This window comes from Heterodontus francisci, chromosome 17 (assembly GCF_036365525.1).
Source record: "Heterodontus francisci isolate sHetFra1 chromosome 17, sHetFra1.hap1, whole genome shotgun sequence".
Classification (NCBI taxonomy): Eukaryota; Metazoa; Chordata; class Chondrichthyes; order Heterodontiformes; family Heterodontidae; genus Heterodontus; species Heterodontus francisci.
The window spans coordinates 76,617,405-76,644,056 of record NC_090387.1 but is presented as its reverse complement, the minus strand read 5'-3'; the positions used below and the strand labels follow the sequence as shown (position 1 = coordinate 76,644,056).

Here is a 26,652-nt window from a genome sequence, read left to right as displayed (position 1 = left end):
GCAGCGGGACTTGATGCCCAGTGGAAAAATTCAGCCCAGAACGTCTATAGTTCAGTTTGCAGAATCAAGAATTTAAAAAAAAATCTTATTTTAGCTCCAGAAAATTGTCTTATGTATGGGTGAAAGTTCAGTACTCCATTGCTATTTATCTGGTAGTTTATTTTGCTTCTGTATAAACTTGGATCTCAAAACAAACAACTCCTAACTCAGCCTGAAATGTATGATCTGATGTTGTGCTATTTTTCAGCTCACCAGGAAGATTAGGAGTATACATTGGGAATCCTATGCAGCTCCTAATGTATACTCCAATGGTACAAGTTAGATTATTAATCTTGAAGAATACAATCCTATTCACATAACATACAAGTTATCTGGCATTTTGTCAGTGGCGGCCAATTAACAAGTTTCTCCATTAAAATAATGACCAAAATATTGTTGCACACTCTTCTGGGTTATAAACCTGCTTTATTGAATTTACATTGTTTAGCCTATGGTTTTGAGTGGCAGGAAACAGCAACTTTATCTCCTGACCTATAACGTTCAGTTGCACAATCTGTTATGATACCAATTTCAATTGCACAATCGCTCATGCTATCACATTTAAACAATAGAGTCATAGAGAGATACAGCACCGAAACAGGTCCTTTGGCCTACCGAGTCCGCACGGACCATCAACCAACCATTTATACTAATCCTACATTAAGCCAATTTTACCTCAATTCTCCTACCACCTACCTATACTAGGGGCAATTTTTACAATGGCCAATTTACCTATCAACCCGCAAGTCTTTGGCATGTGGGAGGAAACCCACACGGTCACAGGGAGAACTTTCAAACTCCACACAGGCAGTAGCCAGAACCAAACCCAGGTCGCTGGAGCTGTGAGGCTGCGGTGCTAACCACTGTGCCACCATAAACCAAGGCCCATCTACTTTCTCAGGTGGATGTAATAGACCCCAATAGCACTGGCCAATATTTATTATTACATTGCTGTTTGTTGGAGCTTGCTGTGCACAAATTGACTGCTATTTTTCCTACAGACAACAGTGACTACACTTCAAAAGTCTGATGAAGGGTCACTGACCTGAAACGTTAACTCTGCTTCTCTCTCCATAGATGCTGCCAGACCTGCTGAGTATTTCCAGCATTTCTTGTTTTTACTTCAAAAGTACTTAATTGGTTGTAAAGCACTTTGGGATGTCCTGAGGCTATATAAATGCAAGTCTTTCTTACAGATTATATGTATTATAATAATTTGTGCATTCAAATTGCAGATTTATGTTTTTAAAAAAAATAAAATATATTTAGGTCCAAAATGCTTTAACCAGCAACCATATCCAGGAAGTAATTCTTTTTGTTTAAAAGGAAAAGCCACAGCTATATCAGACTATACATATCCAGCAGAAAAGGTTCTCAACATACAAGGTCATGCATTCAGTAAAGTGTGCTACCACATGTTTTAAGGTACTGAGTATCTATAAATCTTACAGACTTACACAGGCCATCAGACTTTCTAAACTTTCAGCATTCAAAACTCTGATATTAAACTTGAAAGTTCCCCCCCCCCCCACCAAAGGAGTTAAAAAAACATAAAATACCAACACAATAACTGAAAGCCATTTCAAAACAACTGTTTGTTAGCAACAGGATTAAAAGGAAGGTCTTACAATAGTATATAGTACAATGATCCAGGAAATAATCACAATCTTTAGCAACACAAATATGTTTCAACCTATAAAATACAGCAATGTATTTTCCATTCTGCTGAAATGTTTAGGTGGGAACAGGATCAGAATTGGTCAGGATACTACAAAGAATGGAGTTGCTGGATGGTGAATATCAGTCATGAAGAATGACCACTTAGATGAGGTAATGACTGGTAGTAGGGACCTGTGGAAGCTTATTCCCACATATTAGCTTTCCCCATGGAGACGACGAAAGACTTCCAACGACTCTTAAATTTTCATATGCTAATGAAAGAGATCATATTTGTGTGTTTGCTATATGAATAATGTTGTTAGCACACTTTTTGTAAACAGTTTAGTATCCCTGTTGACAAAGCAGTTAATGTTCTAGAATAATATCACAGAACCATTTCTAATTTAGCATCTGCTTTGTAAAATGTATCCAACTGGGACTAAGACCTTGATCTCCTTATGTCCAATTATTCATCAGTATGGGGCTAAAGATTCATCTGCTCCAAGTTTTGGGTGCGGGGGTCATAATTCATTACCTGACCACACTGCTTCCATTGGAGGTGGGCAGCACCTCATTCCTATGATTGTAGCATGGGACTGAGCAAGTTTCTGGCTGCTGGTATCCTCTCCACTTTATTGCCTCTGCAGTCACCAGGGGGCTGAACAGCATTGCGCTGGGAGCAGGTGGTGCAACGTACACTCTGTTCTTAAAGGCAGGTTGTCCTCTTAAAGGGAAGCTTCACTGAGTAATATTGATGGAAATTAAAAGATAGGAAATGGAACATTGGAGCAGAAAGAGTGTTCCAGGGCAATGGATGCAGTGGTGAAGGTGAGCATGAGGAGAGACAACATGACCGGAATTTCTGGGCCCTTGGGGACAAGGTGGGAGGCGGAAAGGTTGGCAAAATAGTATAAGAGGGCATCAGGAGGGGTGCCTGGCGCCTTCCAGTCATGCCATTCTGCCAGCAGTGGAAATGTTGGCAGATCGGCCACTCACCAGGCGGCCAACTGAGCCACTTAAGTGACCAGTTGAGGGCCATTTCCTGGCTCCGTGGGCATTTTGCCCATGGTGGGAGGGCCCACTGCCACATGTGAAGTCTGGTGGGTGAAACCTGACAGCTTCGCAAGTGGATTCTGGGGAGGGCGCCCTCCTTTATAGGCACGCTATGGCCCATTGACACGTCCATGGCAGCATTGGTCACCCATCACAGTAATGGCACCATCGGCTCTCACCAATGCCCCCCCCAACAATTTCTGGGGCCTGCCAGCCTGGCCCTATTGTCACCCGATCCCACTTACCTGTCAAGGGTGCCCAACCATTGAAGTGCCTTCTCCCCGCAGTTGCAAATTCAGCAAAAGCCACCACTAGCAATGGCGCTGCTGAGTAGCCAGCCCTCTGTCTGGACCAGCAGCTCTTCAGGGCAGACCACTTTCCTAAATGGGACAGTGGCCCAACAGCAGCCACTTAATTGGTGCCACTGGTAATATGCAGCCCTAGAACCCACTGCCCACCAAGGTGGAGTCACCTCCCATTTTTGGGCTTGGCGGCAAGACTTCTGCCCTCTCCATAATTCAGCCTCATGACTCTGCAAGGGGCCCCGGGGCCCTCAATGATCACCCTAAGAAGGGGGTGAGAGCAGGTGCCCAGGGAGGTCATTTCAATGCATCTGGACTCAAGGACCTAGCAGGTGGTAAAGGTCAGTGAATGCATCATAACATGACATCTCCTACCCACATCATCACCAATCTCTCATGCTGCTCAATTCAATGCAGCCTCATCACTCACCCAACAGCACTCGGAACTCATGCTTAACATCCAGATACCCCACTTCACCTTCACACATCTACTGATGTTGCCAGCATCACACCCACCTCACACTGCCTCCGCATATCACCAGATATTCAGCTATGGCGTGCACACCACTCAAATACAGTGTTACACAATCACTAGCATTGATGATGATAGGATCCTGTCTTATGGCCCTTTTCAATTTGTGCTGCTCAAAAAAACTTGAGTAGCCTAGGTTACATGATGGTATAACCAAGGACCATTGCTTCCCACCCCTTTCCCTCACATCAGTCTACCCCTTCTGAGTTCCTGCTTTCACACACCCAAGTATTGCCAACTACCCAACCATGCCACCAAGGATTAAGAGAGAGCAACAGCACAGCACTAATGAGGCAGTCCCATTACTTGATCTGACACTCGAAGCCGCCAGCTCAATATACTAACACTGAACATAATTTGGAGACATGTATAGAGTTGAGATCAACACGTGGTGAGTCATCTGGACATGAATGGACAACAGTCAGGCCGGGGGAAAGGACGGTTTATTTGCCAGCTTACCAGACGGTGAGGTCACAGACGGATTCTGCCGCAGAGGACTCAGATAAGGACTTTGATGGGGCAGCATACAGAAGAATGTTGATGGGCTTGCACACTGCACCGCTGACTGCATTGGCTGGCCTGCCAGACTGCCTTCAGTCACTGTCAAGAAGTATGGTAGTGTTTATCTCCAACTTAGGAGAGGGCATCACGCAGAGCTTGTCCTCTACACAGCCTCTGCTCCACCTCCCTGTCGTGCTGCAAACCCAGAGGCACTGCCACTGCTGCCCTCATACCTGGTGCAACCTTTGTGTGGACTGGTCACCTACTTCTCTGTTATGACGTGAGGATTTAGCAACACTGTCTGGCAATCCAGGAACTCCCAACAACACCTCCAAAATAACTCCAAAGTGCTCCAGACACTTTGCAATAGTATAAATTTTTCGAAATTACCTTACCTGCAATTTAGGTACCTCGCCATTTAAGGAATGCCAGTACAGGGCCAATTGTGACTTAACATTTTTGGTGTTCGCACAGTGTAGTACAAGTTCGTTGCCTGAACCTGTATGGCCCAAATTAGGTACCCTGACATCAGGATAGCGCTCCTTCATACTTTGAGGTCGCCAGTATGGGCATTCTTCTCAAGAGACTGCACCACGTTATTAAGTGACTGGTGGTGGACATCACCCCAGCAGAATAGTACTACGCGCCCTTGGCCTACTGGCTCTCATGAAACCAACTTCAGTCAACTGTCAAATACGAAGTTTAGTTTTGACACAAGACATGTTTTCAAGTGTACACGTTATTAAATTTATAATTTGTGCCACTCAAAAAATCTTAAGAGTAGCCTAGGTTACCTGAGATTGAGTAGACTTTAATCAACATTTTTTTGGTGTGTGTTATTACCCAACTCTATTGAAAAAAAACTGGATATGGGGTTAGCATTAGAAAATGGAAAAAGACCAAAATCTGCAGTAGCTGACAGGTGGATGAAGTGCGTTGGGTGACAATTAAGTCAGCAAAAATACAATGGGGGTGATTTTCAGCTTCCACTCAAAACAGGGGCAAAAATCTTTAGACTCGGGCCTCAGTGGAGAGTTGCAGACACCAAACAGTCGCCTCGCTATAGCTTTCCAGTTACAATAAAGTACGAAATTGGCCGGCTCCTGCATTGGGCCTGGGAAGAGGTGGAGATGAGAACAGAAAGTGCTGGAAAAACTCAGCAGGTCTGGCAACATCTGTGGAGAGAGATGTTAACGTTTCAGGTCTGTGACCTTTCATCAAAGCCTGACCAGTTCTGATTCTCTGATTGCTTCAGGACCCGATCTTGCATATTTACGAAACCCCCGACTGAAAGCATTCAGGCCGCCTATGCGCCCATTTACACGCCTGCCTGAAAATCATATTAGGTGACCATTGAACACCAATGGGGTGACCAAGGTGCTTCCCCCAATTTTCATGTGAGAAACGGGCACCTACACATGGACAAAGCACAAGCACTTTTACACTAACACCAGTAGCATAGGAATTAATGCTTGAGCATGTAACAAATGAGTAGCTGTCACAAATTAGGAAGGCAGTTGAGTGAGAAACAATGGTCTTGGTTTGTAACAATGTAACTAACAGTTATAAATCATACTGTGTGGTGGGAACGCATGCAGAAAACTCCCAGGTTCAATCACTGGTTTGTGCTCTATTAGCTAATGTCACCTACAATTTATCTCAGTATTTCCAGGTTCCAGAGAGGTTAAAAAAAAAAGATAAGGTATCTTTTCCTCCACCAAGCTATATACGGATCCTGCGTTAGAAAGTGCGTGTCTATGTACATCAGCTGTGATGCCACTCATGGTACAATAGTGATTAAAATTCCACCACTAAGGCAAAATAACAGATGCTTGGTATCCCCCGCCCACATACCCTACTGCAGCATGAACCAGAACATGAAAATAGTGGATGAAAAGTAGAGTTTAAAGTAGGTTTTCACCAAGTATGTTTCAAAAATGAAAAGAGCGTTCCATTTTGCACAAATTATAGGTTAATAAATTATTCATCGACTTTGTGTCTGGTCAATATCCCAAAATAAGTAGTAAAAGTCTCTGAGGGGCTAACTAATGCAACTAATAAACTTGTGCAACATCTGGACTGCACTTCACATTTACATATTTTAAAAACAAAGGAGCTAGTTATATATTTTATTATATTTTAACTCAATTACCCTAACAGTATCAGACAAAAGTAAATATTTGGAATACAGTGTATTACAACAAATGATATTTGGTGCAGAATAACAGTATAAATAACTGACTTACTACTAATACATTCACTCAAAATGGAAATCATAGAATAGAATCATAGAAAATTTACGACACAGAAGGAGGCCATTCAGTCCATCATGTCTATGCCAGTCGAGGAAGAGCTACCCAGCCTAATCCCACCTTCCTGAACTTGGTCTGTAGCCTGTAGGTCATGGCTCTTTAAGTAAACAACCAAGTACTTTTTTTTAAATATGGTGAGAGATTCTGCCTCTACCACCCTTGCAGGCAGTGAGTTCCAGGTCCTTACCACCATCTGGGTGAAAACATGGTTCCTCATCTCCCCTCTAATCCCTCTACCAATTACCTTACATCCATGTCCCCTAGTTTTTGATCTCTCTGCTAAAGTAAATAGGTCACCCCTATTTACTCTAAGCCCCTTATAATTATAAATATTAATCAGAATGTTATCCCTCACAACTGTTATTACTTTTATGTTAGTATAGTTTTATAGCTTGATTTAAAGCAATGTTGTAAGAATTTGCAAAATGTAGATTTAGAATGTGTTCAAAAGTGTAATTTTGAAGTATAGACAGAAGGGTATAGCTGAAAGTGGTATAATTGGAGCTTTTAAGTCCTGCACAATAGAAATAAATGGTACAGAATTCTATACACATTTGAATGGGTACTGGAATTCTGTACACATGCTGTGAGCGGGAAATGGAATTCATTGATTGTAAAAAGGAAATTAAAATTCTACAACAAAAACAAGAAATGCTGGAATCACTCAGCAGGTCTGGCAGCATCTGTGGAAAGAGAAGCAGAGTTAACGTTTCGGGTCAGTGACCCTTCTTCGGAACGGACTTCTTCGGAGTTCCGAAGAAGGGTCACTGACCCGAAACGTTAACTCTGCTTCTCTTTCCACAGATGCTGCTAGAGCTGCTGAGTGATTCCAGCATTTCTTGTTTTTGTTTCAGATTTCCAGCATCCGCAGTATTTTGCTTTTAATTAAAATTCTACATTGTGTATGTGACTAGGGCATTGAAATTTTATGCAATAAGCAATTAAATTCTGTACACTGCAGGTGAAGGCGGCAATATAATTCTCTATACTAGATGGAAATGGACTGTAGAATTCTAAATAGTGGGAGTAAATAAAAATTGGAAGAGATGTAATTGGGCTGTCGATTCTCTATCACCCATTTTACACTAATGCATAAATTCCAAATTACCCCTAGGGGGTGCAAATATGGTCTTGCATTCCATTCAAGGGGTATGAAATGGAAACTGTAATTTTATATACTGGTTGTCAATCCAGCAATTTAGTCTATAAACTGCAAATGAATGGGCATGAAAATTCCATATAGTGGGTGTAGCTGGACCACTGGAAATGGGTTAAATTTATGTTTATCACATTTTCTTATGTATGGGACTCCTTCAAAAATTAATGCCCTCACAGTGGTCCCCAGTAAAATATGAACACCCTTCTGAAGACCCATGCCTTAACTAACAAAAGCAGAGATGAGTATTATCAATTCAGAAATATTAGTTCACAGAACAGAAATAATGTGAGTTAACAAATACAGTTAAATGCAGTAATCTTATCATCTTGCAGACTCCCTGGGATTCTCTTGTTGATTCACTTATGGAGAGTGCTGTGCATTTACTATGAAGTTGTTCTTTAAAGAGAATCTATGATTGTTATAAAATGCTTTTCAGATTTGTTTTTCCGCCATCAGGCACATGTAGTGTCCTTGTCTCTCTTACGGTGTTTCTTGAGCTTTGGTGCAGTGTCGTTAACTTTTCCTACTCTTTGATTCCTTTGTGGCATCTCAGCGTTGTCTAATTTTTCTGCCTGTTCTTTGCATTTGGGGTTTTCCATTATTGGCTCGGAGCAGCGTACACAATGCCTCATTTGAATGTTGTCTTTACGAGCTGCAAGAGAAACAGCATGAAATATAAGGGACAGAAGTTGCTGGAACACCTGCTGTGTTATTGAACCATGTAAGATCTATGTTCAAATCTCACCAAGATGTTGGTAGGGCCACTAAAATTGACCTCCGCACCTGTGGACTAGAAAGTGGGAACATCCAGCAGAATTTCCACTTCAGCCATTGCTGTTATGAGGTGCACTTGTGAAAAATTAAGTTACAGCAGTATCAGGAGCTGCCTCACGTGGCTTAATAGTTAGGCTTGCCTTACAAATCAAGGATGGTCATTTGGAAGAAATGCATGCAAAGATTATGCTGACTTGCTATGATTTTCTGACAGCAATGCAAAGCTTTAAAGTTGTACTTGTTTTGTCAATTTTTGAATGAATCCATTTTCTAAGGAGAAGTAGTCGCATCCATATAATACTTTTCACAGCATCCCAAAGTAGTCCACAACAAATGGAGTACTTTTAGAAGTGTGGTCACCGCTGTAATGTAGGAAACAGCCAATTTGCCCACAGCATTGTCCCATGAACAGCAATGAGAAAATGACCAGATAATCTGTGAAAGTGATGTTGGTAGAGGGATAAATATTAGCTGGGGCACCAGGGAGAGCTCTTCTACTCTTCTTAGAATAGCACCATTGGGTCTTTTATATAAACCTGAAAGGGCCGATGAAGCCTCACTTCAACATCCCACCCAAATGATGGCACCTCTGACAGTGCAGTACTCCTTTGAGTCATACAGTCATACAGCACAGAAACAGGCCCTTTGGCCCATTTTGTCTGTGCCAGCCATCAAGCATCTAACTATCCTAAGCCCATTTTCCAGCACTTGGCCTGAAGCCTTGTATGCTATGGCACTGGAGTGTCAGTCTATATTTTGTGCTCAGGTCTCTTTCTTGTAATTATTGTACAGCATATAACTTCTGACTTCTCATAGAGCCACAAGTTACAGGAATTACCCTTTCCAATGAAGGATAATTGATGCAGAATATGAATTTGAAATAGCATTGCAGGAGAGATTCAGTAATACCGCAATAATCTGATACAGCATATTGTTAACTAGAAAATCTAGCCAATGCATACCTTAAACTACAAACCAGAAATCAATACTTTAGGCTCTAAAAGGGAGTAACATTTTTATTTCACTATATGTAACATGATGTATACTTAAATAACCTTTTATTGAAATGGTTGTACTATTTGCTTCTAATGCATTTTTAAAGCACTAAGTTTCCTATAAATACCAATCAAGGATATGATGGGGTTAAATTTCCCAAGGTTCTCCTACTACAACTGTATAAGATGGGAAAAGCTCATAATGGGTTGTCAAGTTAGGGTATCCATTTGATGGCCTTCTGAGATGCCAGGTGGGGAAATGAGGTGCCTCCTGTAACAGATCTTCATGGGCAGGTTGATGTGATGTGTTCCATGGTCCAGGACTCATGGCCACAATTGCACTTCGGGTCGTCCCTCATCTTCCACCTATGGAGCAGGTGGCTGCATCATCTATTCCCAGTGCAGATTCTTTTGAGTGCTATGAGGGAGGTCAAACCAGGGACCTCTGATGACAACCTACATGCAGTCTCTCTATGTGTGCTAGTTCATTGAGAATTTGCCAGCTAATGTCATCAAGACGACAGAATGCCCAAAGTGGCCACCCAGTTTGAAAAGCATGGAGCATGCCCTCCCACTTGTCCACTGTAACTTCGGAAAAAGAGTCGTGGGAACCCTGTAAAAATGTTGTAAACACATTTTTAAACAGTGTTTCCGTTGTATTTGCATGGAAGCTATAGCTGCAAGTGGAAGAAATTGTGCAAAAATCTGCCCCCCCCACGCCCCCCCCCCCCCCCCCCACCCCCCGCCTAAACTTATATTGGTAGCACTTAGTTTAAGACTTTAACAATACACTACCGAAATATAATAGAATATTAATCCTTTGATGAGAATTACAGTTTCGAACATACCATACTTTCTTCATCCAGCAACTTCCTTAACTCCAAAAAGAAATCTTGGAAGTTGCAATAGACTCAGGAGAAAAATTAAATGCAAAAATGACTCGCAAAATCAAAATCAGAGCTTCCTAATTAAATTAAGACAGTTGAGCTATGGGTCAAAGACACATGGAGCGTCTGATATTTTGTGATTCGACCAGATGCTGACTGAAAGTGAATTTACAGCTGAAATAATTCAGTTGCAATGACAGACAAACATATGGAATCTGGTTTTCATTTTTACTCTGTTCAAAGAAATGTTCACTTAAAGCAATTTTTGTTTCACAATTTGAAAGAACATAAAATAAAATTCATAACGACATTTTGAGAGTAGACAGACTTCTTTATAAATTGAGAAAACTAAATTACAGACCAAAATTCAGTGCAGGATACAACTAAAGTTGAAGAGAGTAAAAGAGAAACAATCCAATTCAGGAAGTAGTAACTAGTCAATGCCAAGCTTGGGTTTCAAATGCCTGTGTTTGTACAGGAAGTGAAGATGGTTGGCGGCAAGGACTTCTGCAGTTTGAGGTTTTGGGAACGAATGAGGTAGAGACAGTGCTATGAGTCTTCATTTTACAAAGTGAGGTTGCAAGAAGGAAGTACAATGTGTATGATGACTTATTTGGAACTTAGGCAAGAGAGGAAAATTCAAGAGATAAATAACCATTGCAGCATCTTTGAAAGTAAAACAGGTGAGAAAAGGTGCAAAGGAGAGAGAGGAGTTGGAGGCAAGAAGGGAGAGAAGGATGTCCTAAGAGATATGACTATGAGATTAGTCATAGGAGAGCCTCTCTTAATATAACAGAATTTAAGTTTTGATAAAGATAAAGAATTGATGAATGTAAATTTCAAGTCAACTTCTTGTAGGCAACAGTTACTGGTGGAAATATAGGAGTTTCAGTTGAGATAATGAAAGTTAACAAAGACAAATAATTCAGTAGATGAAGGACTAAAGATTGAACAAAAGATAAGGTGAGTTGTTGGTTTATTTGCAAGCAACATAAAAATGTGTCTTTAAAAAAGTTGAAAGGAACTGAGATTTTATTGCACTGAATGCTCTGTTGTAAACTTGTTTGCCTAATTCTTTATAGGGAAAGATACAGAGTCAAACAGGTCTAGAAAGGACAGTAATGGTGGGAGAGGAAACTTGTGTGTAAATCAGATTTAAATGGATGAGAACAATTAAGGACAGAGTCAGAAAGTTCAGAAAATTCAGAAAGCCTTTGGATAACTCAAAAGCCATTTCAGGCCCTTAACAATCTTTGCTAAGGCTGAAGGGAGAGGGGATTAAGAAATATTCTGCAAAATTAAGGGAACTGGAACCCTAGGGGTATGCATGAGTCTGCATGCAAATGGTGGCAAAACTAACACCCAACCAATGGTATGAAAGCTGTGTAATTTATCTTAGTGCTGCATGAGATGTTCATGTACCACTCCATAGTATCATATTTCCATAAGCCAGCATTGCAGCAGACCTGCAAAGAGGTTCAGCCAAGTTTCAAGCCAAAACTAATTGTCATTATCAGTGTGTGTGGCAGTTTTAAGATGCTTGCCTTTGTGGATGATGTCACAGCTCTGCATCCACCTCTCTTTAGGTCCAGACCTTAAGAAGACTGGCTCCCATTGTCTTTGCCAATCATGTGAACCATGGCCTGCAACAATGTTGCTGGCAATTTGGCAGGCGCAGCCAATGCTAAGTCTTGATCATACTGCCAGTCATTCTTTCGTGTAGTACTACATAAAGTATGACATATCATCCAGCGTAACAGTTGTCAGCATATAGATGTGACATCGTCTGTGGCACAGTTTTCTTTGGGAACTGGATCCTCCATCAGCATTATATCTACCAAAGTAAAGTAAATTCACCTCTCCCTACAGATATGGGTGTTGGTGGGATGGATTTAGGCACCTGTTGGGCAGCCTGACCTGCTCAACAACCCTCAAGAGGTATTTATTTTCTGCCAAACATGCTTGCCTGGAAGATTCCCATTGGAAAACTCATTGATTCAAAAAAAAGTGTGCAGGATAAAAACTAAATTAAGAGAAGTAGCAGAATGGTACTTGCACTTTCATGAGCCCAACAGAGAAAAAAAAAGGTATTTCCCCAAATGACCCAGAAATGGTCTAACAACATTTCATGCCCTTTATATGTCTGAAAGGTTCACCCACAGAATGACGTGTGCTTGGTTTTCTTGGATGTGGGTTGGACTCAGTGCTCAGCAAGTCCACCATCAAAGAAGAAAATTAAATAGGGCACTTTCACACCCCCATTTTAAAATGCTAATTAAGCTCATACCTGTTTCAAATGGAACTTCTTTCACACACTCCAAACCTGAAGAAAAACTTGTGCAGAGTTGATTTTCACCCAAGTTAGCTCTCCTTTGCTCCAGTTTTTAGGGCCATAAGGAAGATGAAAGTTGGCCGCATTATATTAAGAAACATGAGCCAGGATCCAAGGTTCCCCACACAGAGTTCTGAATCTCAGATATGCCTTCAAATCAGAAGGCAGACAGAGGAGGGCAAGTGGTTTAACCCTAAGGAGCTGGGAAAATAATGTTATTCAATTTGTGCCATTCTCAAGATCTGCCTTGACTGGTATTTGCAAATGCCTGGGAGTGGGTAACTAATCTCATCGTTGAATGCAGCATGGAATATAGAAGAAAATAATTTATACTAGACACAAAATGTGACTGAGTGATGCAGGGGTTAGACAGTGGCCTTTGACCTCTGGAACCTGGGTTCGAATTAAACCTAGACTGGTGGGATGAAAGTGTTCTCTGTCAGTTGATTGTAAGGATTTTAAAAATAATGGGTTCGGGCACTTTCATTTCAGTTCCTCATAGTTGTGAGGTACCACAGCACAAACTGTGCCTAAATAATAACTAACTGACAATCTCATACCAGGACGTGACAACTGGGAAAATGTCACACTGGCACAGTAGGGGATTTTCTGAATTGTACCAAATTTCTGGGGAGAATAGGAGAAACTTTACCCGGTCTTTTAATGTGCTATACATAATCTGGAAGTTCTTAGTGACTAGAATGGAAGTGTTCCAATTGTAACACTAACATCCTTCACCTTGATGAGCTCAAAAATAAATTGCACAAAACATCTAAAAAAAGGAGTCATATTTTTTGATCCTAAAGTCATTATTTCTGATTAATATGATTAGTTCACAATATCCTTTCAGCTTGTCATTTTTGTGTTGGTACAATTGATGATGATTAAGTTTAGAAATCCAACCATGAATGAAATGAGATGGCTCCCTTACCTTTACATTTACAGAATTTACAACAAAGTACCAGCAAAATAATCAGAAGTAGTAGAGATATTGCTCCACAGAGATAGATCCACCAAGGAAAGGAGGCACTGAAACCATCGCCTGCAAGGCACATACAAATCAGAAAAATAAAGTAATTCACTTTCAGAAGGAAAACGATGGTACAGTAGGTTAGCAGGTTCTTACTTCACTTTCTAAGACACCAACTCATTCTGATGGCTCTAGATATATATGATGAATTTAAGCTCCCTGCACAAAAACAGTATGCCACCCTTCACACCCAATATTTCAATTACTGTGCCTGGGCCATAAAAGTTTGTGCCAGAACTACCAAATGCATAAAATTACACCTCGTGACCCTTAGGTTAAAACCTGGCTACCCAACCCGAACCTGACCAAGCCCAACTATGTGTGTCGGGTTCGGGTCCATATTCAGTGTCCAGCATTCGGGCTCGGCTCGGGTCAGGTTCAGGTTGGCTGTGGTCAGGTTTTGTTTTGTATTGATACCTTTTTAATCTACGTTTTGATGTGTTTTATTTTTCTGTATTAATAACATGTTTGATATTTTTGGGTTGGGTCAGGCATGAAAAAAAATTGAAGGACTCAGGCCCGGTCGGGTTCGAGCTGGCTGTGGTTGGGTCAGGCCCAGTCGGGTTTTCATTTTATACTCGAGCCAGGCTTTACCTTAGGTGTAATGACTTTGAGAATCTCATCCAGTTCCTGGATGACGTGGGTCAAAACTGTTCAAAATTCAGTCCAGATTAGCAATAAGTAGTTTATAGGTTATATCAGTCAAACAATCCACAAGGTTGGCTAATAGGAATGGAAAATTGGCGTACGTATAGTTGATGGTGCTCTTCTAAGCATGGAGTTAAGGATGTTTTACTCTGCATCTTACCCACTCACCTTGGTTGAGCTTGAAATTAAACTCCCCCAAACACATACATTTAAAAAATATTTCCAAGATAAAACAGTAATAAAACATTGTAAATTGAAGCATCGATACATTGAGAGAGGGAAATTTTCCATTTGCTATAACGTAGCAACAACTTTATAAGTGTATTTGTGGAAACTGTTGTTGCAATTTCTAAAGAAATTGTAAATACGCTGGTAAAGAACACAACAATTACACGAGAAATGCTAAATACGGTAAATCTTTAAAAATGCTTTTGTTCCTTGAACTCTTACTACAGTGTGTTTTAGTCCAACAACACAATATCTTGATTTTCACATATTACAGTCATAAAACGTTGAATTAACATTTAATTGAAATCACATGGCTAATTTGGATTATTGGCATCCTTTTTTTTCTGTCTGTCCTGTTTAATGAAAGAACTTGCATTTATACAAGCATCTGTCACAACCTTGGGACATCTCAAAGTGTTTTACAGCCAATTAATTACTTTTTAGAAATTGTAGTCACTGTAATAATATTGGAAACATGGCAGGCAATTTGTGCACAGCAAGATCCCACAAACACAAATGAAATAAATGACCAGTTCATCTCTTTATAATGTTAGGTGATGGATAAATGTTGACCAGGACACAGGGAGACCTACCCTGCTCTTCTCTGAAAAGTGCAAAGGAATCTCTTATGAACACCTGACAGTACATGTTGAGTTGCATAGCTCCCATGGTTAAAAATTGGTGACAGACACTGTCTAAACTCACATGTGGATGAAGTACTGGGGGTGAGGCAAATGTCATTGTCTTGAAAAGAGGTGGTGGGGGAAGGGGTGACATTAGGGCAAAAAACATATAAGTACACAAAACATGAGGCGACTGCCAATGGGAATTCATTCTAACTTTGGGAATATTATCTGCTTTAAGACCCCTTTGTCCTGCAACAATTGCTGCATATCAAATAGTGAAACCACTTGTCAGCGTGTTTTCACCGCTTGCTCAGGGTCAATGTAGAGTGTGGAACACAGAGCTCTGCGTACACACTTAAGCTCATAAAGGAACAACATTCACTGACCAACTAACAAGTAACTTTCTTATGGCTTGAAAACAATTGATGGAATAGTGAGACAACTGTGTTTCCCAGTTACTCTCACACTAAATATAATCTTTCATAATTACTATCTACAGATTGCCATGTTATTTCTGTCTTGTGGCTCTCAGCACTCATCATCTGAGATCTGTAATTCAATTACTCAAGCAGGCAGGCTGAGGCAATAAGTGATGACAGGATAGCGGTTATGTTACTGATCTAGTAAGCCATAGGCCTGGACTAATAAACTGGAGACATGAGTTCAAATACCACTATGGCAGATGGGGAATTTAAATTCAATTAGTTAATTTAATCTGGAACAAAAAGCTAGCATCAGTAGTGGTAACCAAGCAACTACCTGATTATCATAAAAACCTATCTGGTTCACTAATTTCCTTTAGGAAAGGAAATCTGCCATACTTCCCTGGTCTGATATTTATGTGATTCAAGACCCACAGCAATGTGGCTGACTCTTAACTGTCTTATTATCGCCTAGCAAACCATTCAGATGTATTCAAGCATGCGGCTCATCACCATCCTTTCAAGGGCAATTTAGGATGGATATAAGTATTGCTAGTGATGCCCACATCCAGTAAATGAATAAAATAGACTGTGGTTCATCTACCCACTGTTGACTGTAAATCACAATGCATTGTCAGTTCTGTTTGTGTTATTTTGTTTTTGCCCTTTTTTTATCTTCTCTCTTTTCACTACAGTTGTTCAGTCAAAAATCAGTCAAAAGGTTTCAAGTTCAAATCCTGGCCTGTGCTAGGTTAGCCAGAGAGATCAGTTGTTGATGTGCTACAAGGAGGGTAAAATAAATTCCTGATTGATTTCCAGTGATACTTACTGGAATGACTGTGTGAGCGTGCACATGGGTGTGTTTAGGATGAGAACAAAAGTAGACTGCTTGTGGTGGTCTCCACATCCTGATCACATATGAAGAACAGCAAGACACAGTGCACCCAGAAAAGGAAGAGAGAGAAGAAGGGGGAAAAAAATCGAGTAAAAGTAAGCTTTAGAAGTAGTGTTAAATCCTACTGCTGAGCTCAGCAGCTGCAGCTGGTACATCAGTCTCAACACCTCCATTGAACTCACATTCTGCAAAATCACCAGCATTGCACTCTCCGCCTTTTTTGGCATTATTACAATGCAAAAACTTGTCCTACCAAATGCACTGAAACCACGATATACAACAATTTTGCAGCTAAATAGGTCTTTTGCTTACCTGTACTACTGACAGTATAATTAACCCATGTTGGATTCTTGAGGGTAGAGTGAGATACCTCACAGATATAAATAGTCCCAATCTGAACAGGCCGTGTCTCGTGCAAATAACTGGAAACTTCAAATAGTCCATCAGCATTCTTCTCTCTGAATGTCGTTACTCCAGCCACAATCTTTTGACCATCTTTCTGCCAAGCAATGGTGTAATCAGCAGGGTAGAACCCAGATGTTTTACATAAACATGTTAGAGAGCCATTTGCAAAAAACTTTGGTAAAATCTTCAGAGGATGTGGAGAAGCTATAGAAAAACAAAAAAAATAAATTTCCTGATTTCTATATTGAATACAAAATATTGATATATTCCTCTTGGCATCATTTAACGAAATTGTAGTCATGCTTTATCTATGAATATTTAACTGCTCCACAGTTCATAGAAACTGCTTCCTGGTGTGATTGTGAATTAAGTTGTATCAATTTTCAGAGCCTGGATGCCCAGAACATTCTCACGTAAGCAATAAAGCAACAGAAACTTGGTGTCTTCATAATACATTGTCATGTAGTAACATGGCATACAAAAATGTAGATTATCCAAGAACACATTGGGTGAATGTATTGTTTATTGATTCAATTTCTGGTCTATATGGGATTAGCCAGTGTTATCTTGAATAGTTACAATTTGGCTGAGCATCCCAGAGCTGGGAAGGGAAAATTAAAATTAGCCCATGCTTCAAATTGCCACCCAGCAGCGTCTGAGAATATCCATTCAGGATATATTTAGGCTTCGTTGTAATGTTTCCTGAAACTCATTGTTCAGGCAAACACATTGGATGTTTAAGCACTATTGATGTTGAACAGATAAGAGAGGGACAGCTGAATGATAATGGTGAATGCTGTAATCTACTAGTGTACAAAATGTGGCATTTAGCTTGTTTAAATTGGTAGAAATTTTCAACAAAATTTTTTTGCAGGGCTACGGGGTAAGGGCAGGGCTGTGGTACAAGCTGAGTCACTCTTGCAGAGAGCCGGCATGGACACGAAGGACTGAATAGCCTCCTCCTGTGCTGTAACCATTCTATAATTGTTATTTCTAATTGGGATCAAGAAAAACTTTAAATTAACTGTGACATTTTATTCAGAATACTGTTTCAACAAGAATAATAATTGCCAATATCAACATTTGGTGCATGCTGCTGCAATAGAAGACCCAGGACTAGAATCTACAGTACAGAAACAGGTCATTCAGCCAAGCTAGCTTATTCTTCACAATACCACATCCCATCCTGCCCCATATCTTTCTATTCCCATCTTCATTTATGCATCAACCCTTCCTTTAAAAGTGTCAATGCTATCTGCTTCAACCACTGATAGATTTAGTAGTTGTGAGATCATGCAGGCAGAAGAATGCTGTTTGCTCTGTGCAGCAACACTGGAAGTGCATTCGTGTGAGTCTATTTCATATAAATGCATTAAGCATGTACACAATATCCCAAAGTACAACATGGCTGAACATAAGAAATAGGAGCAAGAGTAGGCCATACAGCACCTCAAGCCTGTTCTACCATTCAATAAGATCATGGCTGATCGGATCTTGGCCTCAACTCCACTTTTCAGCTTGTTCCCCATAACACTCAACTCCCCTATAGTTCAAATATCTGTCTCTCAGTCTTGAATATATTCAATGACTCAGCCTCCACAGCTCTCTGGAGTACAAAATTCCAAAGATTCACAACCCTCTGAGAAGAAATTCCTCCTCCTCTCCGTCTTAAATGGGCAATCCCTTATTCTGAAACTAATTCTAGATTCATCCATGAGAGGAAAGATTTTCTTTGGTCAGAGTTTCTAGTATAATTGCAAATGTACTCTTTCCAATTTTCCTAGAATTACCAATCAGAGGAAATATTTATTACTATATTGGCATGTGCAACACAAAGACTAGAGTAATTTTCATTCCCCCATTTTAATACTTACAATGCAACTACAGACTGTTTTTCTGAGCTTTTACCTTTTCATCTTAATTTTATCTTTCTGCTTTGTATCACTTGTGACTTGGGGATGTGCAAAGCTGTGACTTGCAAGGCTACCAACCAGGTGCTGGAAGGTGGGATTAGATTGGGCGGCTAGTTTATTTGGCCGGCACAGACACGATGGGCTGAATGGCCTCCTTCTATGTTATAATTTTTCTATAGTTCTGTGGTTCTATAACTAAACAAAAAAAATTGAATTCATTTTTATTTAAGCACCTTCACAAGACTGGGAATAAGTGGCCTTACCTGATCTAGAAGTGCCTGATACTAACACTGGGTGCCTAAATGGGAAGATTTGCATTCTCCAGCACCTTGATCAGCACATTTTTAAAAAAATACAGAATCACAAAAAGAAGGCTGTGATGTAATATTTTGTCAGGAGCTAAACTGCTAAAATATTTTCATCTGAATGTTTCCCCTTCTCAGATGAAATGCACATCACTGTCAAAGCTGAACTTTCATTTTCTTAGCATCTTTCACAATGTTACAAAACACTTTGCTGCCAACAAAATTCACAACAATCTAGTTGTCCACAGTAAGTCCCACAAGCAGTAATGAGGTAATTTTTCGATGGTATTGGTTGAAGGATAAATGTCATCCAGGACACTGGGACAACAATACTGCTCTTTAAATAGTGCCATGAGAACATTTACTTCCACCCAAGTGGGCAGTCATGCACTTAGTTTAACACTCCATCACTATTGTACTGAAGATTTAGCCTAGATTGTGTGCTGAAGTCCCTGGAGTGCTGCTTGAACTCTCACGCAAGAATGCTGGCACTGAACCATGGCTGTTAAGAACATCACCATCTACAATGAAAGCAAATTTATGAAATTATAATAAATTAGTCTAGAACCAAAGGGAAAAAGAGATATGGATATAGAGATATGGTTGAATGTGAGAGATTTAGGATAAAGGGCAGAAAAACAGATTGAAATTAAAAGATTTGATCTAATAGCCATTACAGAGATGTACTTGCAAAGAGACCAATGTTAGGAACTAAATATTCAAGATACTTAACTTTTAGAAGGGGTTGATAAAGTGGAAAAGGAGGTGTAGCCCCTTAAATAAAGGATGGGAAAAAAGACAGTAGAGAGAAAGGATCTTAGCTCAGAAAATCAAGAAGTAGAATCGGTTTGGCTGGAGCTAAGAAACAGCAAGGGCAGAAAACATTGGTAGGAGTTGTTTAAAGGAGCCCTAACATTAGTTGTATTGTCGGGCAGAGTATAAATCATGAACTTAGAGACACATGTAATAAAGATAATACAGCAATCATCTCAAAATTTAACCTTCCTATAGACTGGTCAAACCAAATTTGCAGTAATAGTGTGGAGAGCAAATTTATGGAATGTATAGAAATAGTTTTCTAAATCAGTATGTCAAGGAACCAACTAGGGAATAGGCTACTTTGGATCTTGTATTGTGCAATGAGAAAGAGTTAATTAATAACCTTGTAGTAAATGGGACTTTGGGAAATAGTGGTCATAATATGACAGAATTTTCTATTGAGTTTAAAAGTGATTTAGTCAAGTCTGAAACTAGGGTCTTAAATCTTAATGTAGGTACATAGGTATGAGCGCAAGTTGGCTAAGGTAGATTGCAAAACTACATTAAAAATATGACAGCAGACATGCAATGGTTAGTATTTAAAGAATTAATACATGATTTGCAACAAATATAAATTCCAAAATCCCCATACAAAAAGTAGTCCAACCATGGATAACAAGAGGAATTAAAAATAGTATTAGATCAAGGAAGAGTCTTGTAATGTTGCCAAAACGAGTAGTAAGCCTGAAGATTGGAACAACATTAAAATTCAGCAAAGGAGGACCAAGAACTTGATAGGGAAACAGAAAAGAGAATGAGCGCACACTAACAAAAGACATAAAAACTGATTGTAAATGTCTCTATAGATATGTAAATAGAGATTAGTGAAAGTAAATGTGGCCCATTCGAGGCAGAGACAAGTGATATAATGGAAAATAAGGAAATCGCAGAGACATTAAAAAGATACTTTGTATTTGTCTTCACGATAGATGAAACAAAAAACATTCGAGAAATAATGGGGAACCAAGGGTTTAGCAAAAATGAGGAACTTAAAAGAAATCAGTATTCGTAGAGAAATTGTACTGGAGAAATTAATGGGACTAAGAGGTGAAAAATCCCCGGACCTGACAATCTGCATCCTAGGGTTTTAAAAGAGGTAGCTGTAGAGATAGTTGATGCACTGATTTTGATCTTCCAGAATTCCTTAGATTCTAGAACAGTTTCCAGGGACAGGAATGTAGCATCCTGCTATTTAAGAAAGGAAAAAGGGAAAAAATAGGGAACTACGGGCCAGTTAATCTAACATCAGTCATAGGTAAAATGCTAGAATCTATTATCAGGGATGTGGTAACAGGGCACTTAGAAAATCATTACATGATTAAGCAGAGTCAACACAGAATTATGAAAGGGAAATTCTGTTTAACAAATCAGTAAGGGTTTTTTGAGGAAGTAACGAAGGAGATGGATAGAGGTGATGTGTATTTGGATTTTCAAAAATCATTTGACTAGGTGCCACACAAGAGTTTATTACACAAATTTAGGACTCATAGAATTTGGGGGTAGTAGCATGCATTGAAGATTGGTTAATGGACAGAAAACAGAGTGCAGGAATAAACAGGACAATTTCAAGTTGGCAAAGTGTAACTGGTGGGGTTCTGCAAAGATCAGTACTTAGGCCTCAGCTATTTACAATATATATTAGTGCCTTAGATGAGGGGACTGAGTATAACGTATCCAAGCTTTCTGATGATACAAAGTTAGGTGGGAAAGTAAGCAGTTAGGAGAATGCAAAGAAGCTACAGAGAGGTATAGACAAGTTGGATGAGTGGACAAGAATGTGGCAGATGGAATACAATGTAGTGAAGTGTAAAGATATCCATTTTGATAGAAAAATTTTAAAAAAGCAAAACTTTTTTGAATGTCGAGAAACTGGGAAATGTTTGCATTCAGAGGAACCTAGGTGTTCTTGTTCACGAATCACAGAAAGTTAATATGCAGGTACATCAAGTAATTAGGAAGTCAAATGGCATGTTAGCTTTTGTTACAAAGGGATTGGAGTATAAGAGTAAGAAGTCTTACTATAATTATACAGGGCATTGGTGAGGTAACACTTGGAATACTTTGTGCAGTTTTGGTCTCCTTACACAAAGAAGGAGATACTTGCCCTAGAGAAGTGCAACAAAGGCTCACAAAGGGATGAGGGGATTGTCCAATGGGGAGAGATTGAATAGGCAAATCCTATATTCTCTACAATTTAGAAGAATGAGAGGTAATCTCATTGAAACACATACATTTTTAAGGGGCTTGACAGGGCAGAAAAAGGTTCCCCTGGCTGGGGAATCTGGAACACAGGGTCACAGTCTCAGAATAAGGGGTCGGCCATTTAGGATTTAGATGAGGAGAATTTTCTTCACTCAAAGGGTTGTGAATCTTTGGAATTCTGTACCCTAGAGGGCTGTGTATTTTCAGCAACAAAGAGAATGAAGGGAAAATGGGCTAATACAGGAAAGTGGAATTGGGGTAGAAGATCAGCGACAATCTTTTTAAGTGACAGAGCTGGCTCGAAGGGCCAAATGGTCTACTCCAACTCTTATTTCTTATGCTCTTATCTTATGTTAACACCGACTAGGTGGCCGTTACAATATCTGTGTAAATTTATGTTGCAAATAGTTTACTTTCAGCAATATGAAACGTCCTTTAATTAAACAATAGCTTGGTGCTATGGGCTAAAGACAGGCTGTTGGGTTGACTGTTGGGTCTGTCAATTTTCTGCATCTCCAGATATTCTGAACGTTACGGCTTTTGACGAAAACGACAGGACAAAAATCGTTAACTTCTTTGCATTTCCAGCGGGGTGGGGGTGGGGGTACTGTTTAACATCAGACCAGTGAAACTATATTCAAACTACACCAACATCCCAACTAATAATGGAAGTGAGAAATGATGGCTGTTAGTGAAGATCATAAATTACAGGACACAGTATCACAAATTAAATCCCAGGCTTGGTCCCTGATGTGGTTCTGATTCAAACGACAATTAAAGTTCCAATGTCCCAAAATTAGACCTTGAATTTTCTTACCCAATTAGTTGGCACATCTACTCATTCGAGCTGTTTCACTGGAGCACGTCAAAGTTTGAAACACTAATGTAAGTGAATAGTTGGGTTTGAATTGGCCGTTAAACAATTTGAGAGGAAAATGCATTTGTCACGAAGTTGACTGGTTATAGGTTTTAACATTTGAATACTAAATGTTCCGATTTGAATACTACTTCCTATTACTTTTCAGGGGTCGGAGATTTTGTTTTCTAGATTTTGGACTAATCCAATATGTGTTTCACTTAGACCAGAGGAATGTTAGACTCGGGGAGCCAGATTCAATGGACGAGCCCTTGAAACCTTTCCCCATTGGGAGACTCGTCCTCTTGAAGGTTACTCCCGGAGTAAAGCCGCAGCAGCACACCTTAAAACAGTTTTTGTAACTTCGTTTACGGAAGCATTTCTCTCATGTTTAATCCTGGAACTTCGGTGTTTGGTAATGTGATTCTTTATGCGTGGCCCGCGAGCTTCCGATATATATAACAAAATGACCCGTTAATACAGGGGTTTGGACAGCCGATGAGTTGCAGTTTGTTTTAGTTTGCAACAATAGTTAAGGACCACTGGGAGTAATTTTGACTTTGTGCAACAGGGTAAAACGGGTGATATCAATGGAAATAAAAGGTTGGCGAGATGTAACATGGGCTGTCGATTCACTATCATTCCTGTCAGGCTAGAAATGTGCCATTGAGTAAAATGGACGATGTTGGATCCGCCGCCTGTTTTACGTTTGGTCAGAACTTTTTCTAAACAAATTACAGAAAGAGCTGCAGATACATTCAGTATAAACAGTGTCAATTATAGGTCGCGGTAACAGTCTTCATCTTTCATTTACAGCACCGTCTGATGGCAAGAATCATGCAATAACTGGACTCGGCGGAATGTCATAATTCAGTTATAACCCCCTATCCCTTTAGAATGCTTCTGATCCCCGACTGGAGTTTGGGAGAATCTGCTCCTGAGTTTGGGAGAATCTGCTAGCTGGAGCGAAGTGGTAAAAACATCATTGTCAACCATTTCGCTCGAGGTACCCAAGCAGAAAAAATCTCCAGGCATGTCTACGCAGACCGGGAGAAACAAATCCTACACCGGCATCCTTGAAAATGAATCATTCTTCACTCTCCCGTGGACAGGAGTATCCATGTTATTCATACCTGTCATTCTTCAGTTTAGTCCAGCTAACAGTGTCCCCAATGTATCCTGGACATGAGCCTGGAAATTATTACTACTTTCCACTCTCAGTGCGAGATTTTTTTCCTCCCGCAGAACGCCTTACACTGTATGTTATTGTAACTAAATCAAAGCGGACCGATTTTTTTAAGCAACCAATCTGCAGAAAAATTTGCAGTTTTCCTTGCAGAAAACGATTCGATGTTGCCCAGTGAGAGTTGAAAAAATTTCGGTCCGCGGCCATTCCGGTAAAGACTTGGCCGAGATAAAAACAAGAAATGCTGGAACCACTCAGCAGGTCTGGCAGCATCTGTGGAAAGTTTCGGGTCAGTGACCCTTCTTCGGAACGTTAACTCTGCTTCACTTTCCACAGATGCTGTCAGATTTGCTGAGTGGTTCCAGCATTTCTTGTTTTTATTTCAGATTTCCAGCATCTGCAGTATTTTGCTTTTATTATGGCCGAGGTTTCCCTTTCTGTGCCGCCCAGCCCGCGATTTCCATTCGGAAAACCCCGACGAGCTGTTTTTAAGAGGGGCAATAATAAAAAGGTTCAAACTAGCGGATTTCATTCTAACATAAAAAGTCCAAGACGAGAGGGGAAGTTAGCGATTTCACTGGCCGGAAGGTTATGGATAATGGGAAACGCTTGTTAGAAGATGTCGATGTGAAATGTAACTATCTGGGAAGATTACGACATACTTTTAAAAATTATTTTACGCAGTAAATGATTTCGAAATAGCAGCTAAAGCAGGAGCCTGCGGTAACCCCCAGAACAATAGATGAATGTCAAGGTGTGAGACCAATTGTGTAATGCTCAGCATTGGGCTTTTTCGTCAACCTTCACCAGACTTGATTGAGCAACAAAAGCGCCGATCACCCGTGCCCAGTGACTGATGTTTGGTACAGCTGCACCTAAGTTCTGTTAGCTCCCCGGCCACAATAATCTGCTGTGCTCTGGTTATTCTTTAAATGTACCATAATGGGAGAGTCGTAACTAATAAATTAACGACAATTCGCTTCATCCGTCCCAGCCTTTTTCTCACTCCATCCCTGTCCTATCTCACTGGCCCCGATTAGTATTAGAAACAGATGTAACTTGTGATTTCTAAGTCGCTGAGAATGATCACTCACCGCTTACATTAAGCATTTTGCCGGTCCCATTTCCAGTAAATTCCCCTTGCACTCTGCAATAATAGACTCCAGAGTCTCCGACACGCACGTTCAGAAGGCTCAACATAGCGCTCGCTTTGCTCTCAACACGGAAACGTCTCCTGGGATCTGGTCTCGAGTTTAAGAATTCCCGTTCGCCGTCTTTCCACCAGTGCACTACGATTTTATTTTTATCTTTGAACAGGGGGAACGAACAGTGAAAAGTCACGGTCTGCCCTGCGATTGCATTCCTTATATCGAGGAACTGAAGCACTTCATCAGCAACTAGTAACAAAATAAAGAAAACACCAAACATTTATTCATGGGAGGAGGAGGGTGAGCGGATATAATTAGTAGAAAACGGGACAATAGCATTCCCTTCAGTCGCATACTGCTGAGTAAATTTTATTCCTTAGTTAGAAATATCCCCTCTCCTAAACATATGGCGATCAAAAGAATTGTTACTCTCCAAAGAACAATATGAAAGAAGTTCAGCTATAAAGTTATATAATTTAATATACATACGTTGTGAATATTTTTGTGAGCTTCATTTACTGCTTTCACTATGTAGGAGGTGTTAAACTGAAGACACGTACCTGTGCAAGAAACGACCAGAATAAGTATGGAGTGAAGTTGGGTTCTTCCAGACATACTGACACTTGGAACTAAGGACCGACTGGGCACCAGACCCTGGGCTGGATTGGGCGGGGCGCGGGAAGAGGAGAGTAAACTTTTTTTGAGATAATGTGATGTGCAATTGTTCGATATCACACTTGCAATCTTGCGGTTTCAATACTGGGTGATGGGTAGGTAAGATCTGCACATCATGTACGCTAGAAGTATAAATCGCGCTGTTTTTGTTTCTCGAGATCTACTCAAGCGATTATTTTTTTATCTGAAGCAGAAATCAAAGGTCACGCCATGCGAGAGGAGGAGGGAAGGTGGTGAGTGCCGGGAGATAGGAGGGTGCTGGGGGTGAGTTGTCCATCAGTTTCCTCTCTGCAGGCCTGTTTTCTGCGGTCTCCGCACCTCACACATGCACAGATGTTGGCTGTAGCATTCACAGCTCTGCAAAAGCTAAAACGCACAAGAGGCCCCTTCACCCTTTGCACTTCCTTAATACTCTAACTCGGACTTTCTCTGCGGCCTCAAACCCACCCCCACCCCTTAGCCTTCAGCCAACGTAGGACACGCGAGCTTCCTCCCCACCATCCCAAGCCAAAGGAGGTCTGCATCTGATTTGCTCATTTAAGGAGAAGTGCGCCCCGCAACAGGAACTTTTCAAGGACAGCTATTAATCAGATTTATTCCTCACCGTCATCATGTTAACTGTATCAGTGCCTTAGCTTTGGTCGTTGGGGAGTTTACATAGAATATAAAGCACAGAAATAGGTCATTAGGCCCAATACGTTCATGTATTTATGCTACATACAAGCTCCTTCCATGCCTCTTCATCTAAC

General features: G+C 40.4%; 1 protein-coding gene across 2 annotated transcripts; it reads right to left on the bottom strand.

Moving 5' to 3' along the window:
* Positions 1–7,201: 7,201 nt before the first annotated feature.
* Positions 7,202–26,386, bottom strand: LOC137379081 (CD276 antigen homolog). Of its 2 annotated transcripts, XM_068049724.1 has the most exons (5): positions 25,789–26,377; positions 25,175–25,477; positions 16,707–17,003; positions 13,477–13,587; positions 7,204–8,209 (listed from the first exon to the last, which is right to left on the bottom strand). In XM_068049724.1, the coding sequence occupies exons 1-5, from the start codon at positions 25,841–25,843 to the stop codon at positions 8,010–8,012; spliced, it is 966 nt and encodes a 321-aa protein (XP_067905825.1). In that variant the 5' UTR covers positions 25,844–26,377; the 3' UTR covers positions 7,204–8,009. The 2 variants fall into 2 exon arrangements, with proteins under 2 accessions (XP_067905826.1, XP_067905825.1); XM_068049725.1 differs by lacking the exon at positions 13,477–13,587 and having other exon boundaries at positions 7,202–8,209; positions 25,789–26,386.
* Between the last annotated feature and the right edge of the window lie 266 nt (positions 26,387–26,652).